The sequence below is a fragment of the Neocloeon triangulifer genome, unplaced genomic scaffold (assembly GCF_031216515.1).
Source record: "Neocloeon triangulifer isolate White Clay Creek 2 clone unplaced genomic scaffold, ASM3121651v1 ptg000014l, whole genome shotgun sequence".
Taxonomy (NCBI): domain Eukaryota; kingdom Metazoa; phylum Arthropoda; class Insecta; order Ephemeroptera; family Baetidae; genus Neocloeon; species Neocloeon triangulifer.
In genome coordinates, this window is record NW_026775556.1 from 14,752,443 (window position 1) to 14,760,522 (window position 8,080).

Genomic DNA, 8,080 nt, shown 5'->3' on the forward strand with positions numbered 1-8,080 from the left:
TATGTAATCATATAAAGAACAAAGAAAAGGAACATAATTTATTACAAATTTGCGCTTTTCGCTACTTCATATACAAATATACACAAATTCGTATTTAGCAACTGCTGCTGTTGTTTTTCTTCGAGGCTTTTATGAACCACCGAGAGCTCTGAAACAGCCGATGAGACGCTCGGAGGGTCCTCCGAGAGTTTGGATTTTGAAGAGTCGAGGTCATGTCATGAGAATTTGACACATCTTGTAAAGGTGTGTGCTGTGAACTCAATAACAAATATATTTTAGCGCCAATTTTACGTAAAATATAATTTATGCACATAAAACATTTTTATTTTTGTGATAAAAAAAAATAACTAAATCATTTTTGATAATTATTGTCTTTATATTTTTTAAGGAAAGTAGAAAAATAAAGAGAAAGTATTTACCTTATATGTAATTCTTTCCACCCTTATACAGCCCACGCCAATTCCTCGGGGAGAGATCAAGGCTGCCACTGAAGCAGTCTCATTTTCACCTGAACAGTTTTCAGGAGCGTGGAAAAACTCGTGTGGGAACAGCCACGAGAGCGGTGTCCTCTGAGAAGGTCTCCAGGGCTCCCTCTTGAGGGTTGTAAGCCTGAGGCCGTGTCGCTTCTTGTGCGGAAAGCGGCAGTGATAGTGAGATTCTCAACAGTAGCGTTGGAAGGCCTCGCGGACGCAAATAAAATAGGGATTGTGTAGTTCTTTCTACTATATCTCAAGACGCGAATTGCAAAATTATCGAGGCAAATAGATCTGGAGCGTGGGAGTAGAGAGCTGTGGCTCTCCATCTCCCCATTTGAGCTGTCCGCTGCGTAGAACTCACATAGTTGGGCAGAGCGCGCTCTCCGCTCTGCACTCTGCGCTCGCGCTCTGAGCGCGAGCGCGATCGCACGATTTTCAAAATCGTGAGCGAGAGCGCGAGCGCATTGGTCGCTGAGCGCAGCGCTCATTTGCGCTCAAACCATAAGCAAAAATTCCCAAATTTGATTAAAAATTCTAACGAAAAACAGAGATTTTATACCAAAAATCTTCAAAACTGATCCCAATTTTGGTAATTTAACTTCAACTTTATCATTTTAATTGCCGATGGTTTGTTTTATATTAAAATGTGTTCTAAAAAGTCGCACTTTTTCCTCGGGTAAAAATATTTTTGAGCGCAAAGCGTGAGCGCAAGACTTTTTAAAAATTAGAGTGCGAGCGCAGAGCGCGAGCGCAACATTTTCAAAAATTTGAGCGCGAGTGCACTGTTGCCAGTGAGCGCGAGCGCGAGCGCAAAATTGTTGAGCGCACCCATCTATGAGAACTCATAAGGATTTACCAGTTCTGGCGGCAGTGCGCAATTCCCGATCGGAACGACCGCCTAATAACGTCATATAACGCAAGAATTAAAACTTTATCCTCAAATATAATTTATTTTAGTGATACATATTTTTACTATAATTATTTTTATTTTAAAATATTTTATTAATTATTTATAATTTATTAATAATTTTTTTATAATTCTAAAAAAAATTAAAATTTTTTTCAAAAATTTAAAGTACTTTTCTGCAACCCCACCAGTGAAGTAGCATAAAAATATCAACTCACCATAGTATGTGACAGAACAAAATTTCGTCTGCGACTCGGAGAGGATGTCCGATATGTTCGACAGCCTCGTAACTCGCCGGTACACTGTTCCAGACACATTATGAGCACTGGAAAGTCGCGAGACAGAAATAGTTGATCCCGGTATTGCCCTTTTCAAGGGAGGAGGGATCAACCTGTGGGCCAATCAGGTACACTTGGATGACCGTTTGGCGCCTGCAGGCACAAGGACTTCCGCTCTGTATATTAACCTAACAGTGGTTTAAAAACCCTATTTCTTAACTTCTTCATCGAGCCTTTTACACGCCTTTTGATTTCATTTAATTACCCTTCAAAATTCTTGATAAAATTTGTCCAGTGATCTGTATATTTTACAACTTTATTCAAACCAGGAATTATTTCAAGTCAAGAATATTAAATATATTATGCAGAGAGACTCAAACGCCAGCCGTCTCCACCGGTCTCCCCACTTTGAACAAAAGTTTTTCCGAGCGATTCCAAGAGCAACGGTCCTTAATATCTGAACGGTTCCGAGAGCATGCAAATAACAAATCCAAGCGCAGTGTCCTGGTATGAAATTAATAATTTAAATTCAAGTTACATTCTGTACAAGTAATATAGATAGTTTTATTTCTTTTTTAAGTTCCTTTTTAAAAAATTGTTTATTGAATTCTGTTGAATTAATATTTAAAGGGATAATTAAATTTTATATTTTATTTTGCTGATGGGAAATTGTTATTTTTAGTCTGGGAATTTCTTTTTGTAATTCTGTGAATTTTTGAGTGCATTTCTTAACAAATCACTCACAAATTCTGAGATGCCTTTTGGGTGGGAGGTTCCTCTAGAACCTTCCCATTTAAAAGACATGGGGAAGGTGGGTGTACCAGGGACTATAAAAAGGCCCTCTGCCAACTGGCCAGGATGCTCACTCACACAACACACCATATACATGAGAGAGGTAGGCTCAACACTGACACTGACCAGTTGACGGAGGAACTTAAAATCGCATCTTTGTTCCCATGATGACCGCAGGAGATGACCGCAGCAGTTCGACCCGTTGTCCCGCGACCGGCCGACACACCCTCAAATCACCTCCTGGTCGCTCGGCCAGCCAGTGGAGAGCCGACTTGCTGAGCTACTTGTCTCACCCGACCAGACCGTCAACTTCCTTCCAGGCCCCTGCAAGGCGACCCTGTCTCGTCACTTCGCTCAGGGGGGAAGTCTGGCCTTCGGCGAGATGGGCAAGGACAGCCTCAACGCCTCGAAGGGCAGAACCTGAGCCACGATACACGGGACATCGACGAGCTCCGCCTGAAGACGTCCCATTTTAACCCTTACATATTGTTGACCCCTTTTATTCCCAATATTATATACCAAATAAGTTAGCAACAAATCCCATTGTTAATACATCACACTTACCCCACGATTATTTCCAGACCTTCTGGGGCCCTGTCCCACGGAGACAACAACTGCTCAAGATCTCAGCCCAGCCTCGTCGTCTTCCCCTGTCCTCCGACCCGGTTTTTTCTCAGAAAAATTTCTAGTTCATAAAAGTTCATATCGTTCAGAAACATTTTTCAAGTTTTTCTTTAAAAATATTTTAAAGTTAAAACGCTTGTAAATTTTACCAAGTCCACTCGGGCTAGAGAGTCAGCGCGTGAAAGCTGAGAGGAAGTGTTTGTTGATCCTCGATATAGCGCGCCAACGATAGAGTGCGAGAGAGGAAAATATTCTGTCCCCTTGGTTGTTTCCCGGTATATAAAAAATTTAAAGTTTTCTGAGTGATTTTTTCAATTAAATATTTTTTTTTGCCTCGGACAAATAATCAGAATTCGGATTATTTCTGTCAGAAAATTAACATTTTTCTGTCAAATAATTTGCACATTTTCTTCAGAAAAATTTCAAGTTCATAAAAATTTTGAGTTCAGAAAAAAAACATTTAAGTTTTTCAGGCAAGTGGGATGTAACCAATGTTTGTTATGGGGAGACAAAAAATATGTAGTCGTGGTGGTCAAAACGTCTTATTTCCCTTGTATACTTGTATGCACAATAAAATATATTAAAAAAGAATAGTACTTTTGCGTGCAGAAATTATTCTGAGCTGGATGTTCAGAGTTGAAACTTTTTTAACTGTTAAAATATTGATGAAGCTTAAATAATTTATTTTCATTTTTCTTTACCTATAAACACAAGTGAAAAAAAATTAATAAGTTACATACTTAAAAAAGCTGATATTCATCTTTATATTTATGAAGAAATATTTACTGAAAAATTATTATCAAAAATAGACAAGGAAAAATTAAAGAAAAATTAAAAAAAAAATGCCAAAATTTTCAAATAAGCTAAACATTTTTTTGGACGGGGGAGGGGGCTAAACAAATTTTTACACAGGCCCCACACCTGCAATCGAGTCTTAAAGCCAAGGTACTCTCAGTTTGGAAAACGCTGCTCCATCTGCATTCGCCTCAAACCCGAGAGTCATCATTGTCCTCCAATGGAGCCTCTTTCGTGCCCTTGATTATTTTATAAAAATGAAGTGCTCTTAAGTTATTTTAAAATATGTACCTCTAATTTATACACAGCAAGGCACACTTCCGATCGCGCCTTCTGCCTCAGTGTCATCTCTGTTCTTGGTTCTATCATGTTGTCACTGACCCGGAACCATTCCTGATTCGCGTTCTTAAGGTTGCAAAAGTAGTGTCCTTGCTTTTCATCACCTCGGTGGCGCAGAATTCCAACAATGCCATACTCGTTGCGAACAATTCTTTTACTGTCTTGACTGCAAGTAAGAAATTGTAATATGTATTTTTTTTAAAGTATTTGTAATACAAACCAAAACAATTCAACTTCTATTTCTCTAGAGATATCAATCGGATTTGTGCATTTTGCTTTCTTTGGAGCGACTCGGTTGATTTGAAGGTACAGAAAACTACAAACAAGCAAAATAGATAATTCTTTAAAATTCAATGAATCAGAAAAAATAATTACTCAGGCTTGTTGACATAAACTTGTCTAGTTTGTTCACCGCAGCTGCAGTTTATGTTTGAATTGTCCATAAATTCTGACATCATTTGGCTAATGGAAGCATTGTTTGTTGGCTGGAGAATACTTAGACAACTCACACTGATTTTGAACTTGTCGAACTTTTTGCATCTAATTTTGAAGCATGTGACATTAAAGCAAAAAAAAACCCTAAAAAGATTCTTACTTTTCGCAATAGGGGGCCAACCTTTGTTCGCAACATTCAAAAACACCGCAAAAAATCAAATCAAAGTACAGTTTTGTGAAAAGTTCACAACTGTCGTGTTGTTTTGATTTGAGGAACCCGTAATGTTCATCAAGGGCAGTGTGGAACATCATAACAGCAGCCTCCAGATCACGACCAGTGCCTCTTTGAATTTCACGAGAAACTGCTTGGATTGCTTTAGTGACTGCCTTGCTTGCCACGTCCAAGTGAAATTCATGGATTGCTAGTTTCTGAAATCCAGTCAAAATTTTGGGTGCCAGGAAAAGAAGTTGCAGCAGTCCATTCGAATAGCAAAAGTTGAGTTTGTTGGGGAACCTAGAACCAGTAAAATTAATATCATGAATCACAAAAATTCATTAAATTATATATTTAGCGATAATAATAGTTTTCCTTGCGGAGAGGTGGAACGGAATTGAAATTCGCCAATCAGTTTTTCAGCTGTTACAGTTTACAAACTGCGTTAAAAAACGGCAATTTGAAAAGATTTTTCCAAAAGTTTTAAATGCTCTCTTTAAAATTAAAATAGAGGAAAGCAACTTACCCTCTGAACCCTTTGTCAGTAATTTGGCTTCCCTTCAGGTTTTCGTCACGCAGGCTATCCAAGATCCTCATGATCTCCTTGGCGGCAGTCTTCTCTTTTTCGCTAGCATCAGACGCTACGTCAATTTTCAGCTTTTTGTGCTTGGCGTGGTAAATGCAGTCAACCAATTTTACATCGTCCTCTTCTTCAACCTTCCTCTTTCGTTCAATACCCTAAACAGAAAAATGTCAATCTTGATAAATACCTTGACTGTAGGTGCAAGTACAGGTTCAAAATGGCAAAAATTGACTTGAACTTTTTTAATTGCTGCTTATAAGTATGTTAACGCTTGCTTGTTGAGTATATGAATATTAGTAAATACATGAAATACTGATTTCTATATTTTAGAATTGCATATTTGGTATGCTAGGATGAACTGATTTTTGGGAATAATCTTCAATTGAAGTGTGCTTAGTGAAGATAATTGTGTACTATTACATTTTAGTGGTTACATAATATATCCCGCTATGGGCAGAAATTACCTTTGTGATAGAAAAAACAATTTACATAATTACTTGGTAGCAGTTTAAAATCACATAGAATTCAATAGATACGTTGAATGACTCGGATCGGTTTTAAATGTATTTCTCGCCAAATTTTGAAATATTAGATTTAAGGTTTTTTCATCACTGTCATAATACGTCACGTTCAAACTTTAAGCTACTTTTGATTTTTATCGCACGTAATCCAAGAAAGATTTTCTATAGATTACGAGTTGAGGTGCCTGCCTGCATTTGCAAGCAAAACTAGGCAACGCTCGTGGCACTCGCGGTGAGCGGGTTGCCTGCTTCCAACTATTGCAGGCATTTATATTTTCTCTTTTGCACCATCTCTCCAGACTAAGTTTTTTCATCAGGCGAATAACAAGCAAGGCCGGACTGGGACTTCACGGCTCATAAGGCGATATCATTGATTCGGTGGCGCAGTCTACTTTACTCCATACGACTAATGTAAAATTGGGCAGCGGCTCAACAGGGGCTGGCCTGATCGCCCAGTCTGAGCTTGATAACGAGCACAAGAAAAAAAAACATGGCACCACATTACCGTGTCATAATGCCATCAAATATTCACACCATCATGAAAAATTCTTTTTTTTATTCAAAAACTAGTTTGGCGAAACTGGAAACCACAAGGCAAATAATTTAGTTTAAAGGCCCTGCGAACCGCGGCCGCGACAGCACTCAGGTTTGCAGAAATCCAAACTTAAATAAATTTTCCTTTAATTGACGTGATTATAGAAGTTGATTTTCGCTTTAATTTCATGCTATTGTGTTTATTGTTCGAAAATAGAGTTTCTGTTTATAAACTAAAAAGAAATTAAATATGAAAATATACTCAAAATGATAAACTTTTGACTTTAAAATTCAAACTTCAAGTATTTATGAGTTAGATTATTCAAATCAAATTTTTTAATTTGTTTTTTTTATAAGGAACCGATTTATTTAAAATTTAATAATATTGAGGGCGATCCAAAAGGCTAACTTGACCCAGGCTAAATTAAACTGGCCCGGGTTAATTTAACCCGTCATTAAATTTTGCTGGTGGGCTAAGTTAGCCCGGGGCTAAGTCAAGTTAGCCTGGGTCAGGTTAGGCTTTTGGATCGCCCTCATTGATTTTGGAGTGATTAAGAATAAACAGGAGAAGGTTTTTGATCAACATCCAAGTGGCAGCAGCGCGCGTTTTATTCCTGGGATTGCAGGATTAAAAGTAGAAATCCGCAGGATAAAAATTTGGCTTTGGGATCTAAAACGCTTTTCTACTTGCACACAAACGAATGGAAATTTTCTCCAGCCAACCACCGCCCGGCGGCGTGATTTCTTCCGCTTTGTTTCTGATCAATTTATTTCCAAATCCTAACCTTCAGTAAACTTCTGTTCAACAGAAAATTTTTACAGCAGTTTGGATAATTCCCATAATACTTTTGATTTTTTAATAACCGTAAACTAATATTTTAAATCTTTATCAACCATTTTTTTTAATTTTGCAGGTTTGCTTATATTAAAATCCAACCTACTATTATTGTTAGGTAATAACGCGTGGGGAGCACTGGCAACGTTGTCCCCGAGAAGAGCGAATCAATAGAAAAAAGAGAAAACAAAGTGCAGTTTAAATTAGTTATGTTGTTAGCAGACGTTATTGATGCTGAGCGAACCACAGCGTGGTATGTACCCAAGCACCGACTGCACGGCAAACAATCTCTGGAACGTTCAAAAACGGGCCGTTCATTTCATTCACGCGCAAACACCTTCCGTCGGTTAAGGAGCAAAAAATCAGTCCGTAAAAATTCAGCTCCCCGCTCCCCACTGTGCAAGGTGTACCTGAGGCAAGATTGCAATACGTAGTCCCCTTGAACTTTTCATGTAGCTTTAAGAGCTGAGCAAGTTTATGCATACGAGTATTTTGAAATCATATGCAGGATTTGTAAAAATCAAACTTACAGTGGTTCCCGACTCATGAGGAGCCACCGGAGGTTCCTTGGCTACGGGCGGCTTTGTCACTTTTCGCACTCGGCCGGCTGGTGGTCCTGGCTTGAGATCAACTTGAGCAGCTGCTCTGCCTGGTGCCATGGAGCGACTCGGCGCGACCTAGAAATTTTGGTTGCAGGCTAAAGTAGGTTTTGACACAATTTTGATGGTTAATATAATGATGGTATAT

General features: G+C 38.5%; 1 protein-coding gene and 1 long non-coding RNA gene across 2 annotated transcripts; one reads left to right on the forward strand and one right to left on the reverse strand.

Moving 5' to 3' along the window:
* Positions 1–2,441: 2,441 nt before the first annotated feature.
* On the forward strand, positions 2,442–3,640 carry LOC132200811 (uncharacterized). The gene is made up of 3 exons (XR_009442198.1): positions 2,442–2,556; positions 2,631–2,979; positions 3,035–3,640. It is a non-coding gene; the product is annotated as an uncharacterized LOC132200811 (long non-coding RNA).
* Positions 3,641–3,778: 138 nt separating this feature from the next.
* On the reverse strand, positions 3,779–8,004 carry LOC132200937 (uncharacterized). The gene is made up of 7 exons (XM_059626730.1): positions 7,864–8,004; positions 5,387–5,598; positions 4,807–5,160; positions 4,587–4,751; positions 4,432–4,527; positions 4,164–4,377; positions 3,779–4,111 (listed from the first exon to the last, which is right to left on the reverse strand). The coding sequence occupies exons 1-7, from the start codon at positions 7,990–7,992 to the stop codon at positions 4,064–4,066; spliced, it is 1,218 nt and encodes a 405-aa protein (XP_059482713.1). The 5' UTR covers positions 7,993–8,004; the 3' UTR covers positions 3,779–4,063.
* Positions 8,005–8,080: the final 76 nt, after the last annotated feature.

Coding starts and splice junctions, on each gene's coding strand:
- LOC132200937 (XM_059626730.1), bottom strand. CDS start 7,992: ATGGCACCAGGCAGAGCAGCTGCTCAAGTTGATCTCAAGCCAGGACCA. Junction 5,161..5,386: donor ACTGACAAAGGGTTCAGAGG/GTAAGTTGCTTT, acceptor TACTGGTTCTAG/GTTCCCCAACAAACTCAACT. Junction 4,378..4,431: donor ATAGAAGTTGAATTGTTTTG/GTTTGTATTACA, acceptor TCTTACTTGCAG/TCAAGACAGTAAAAGAATTG.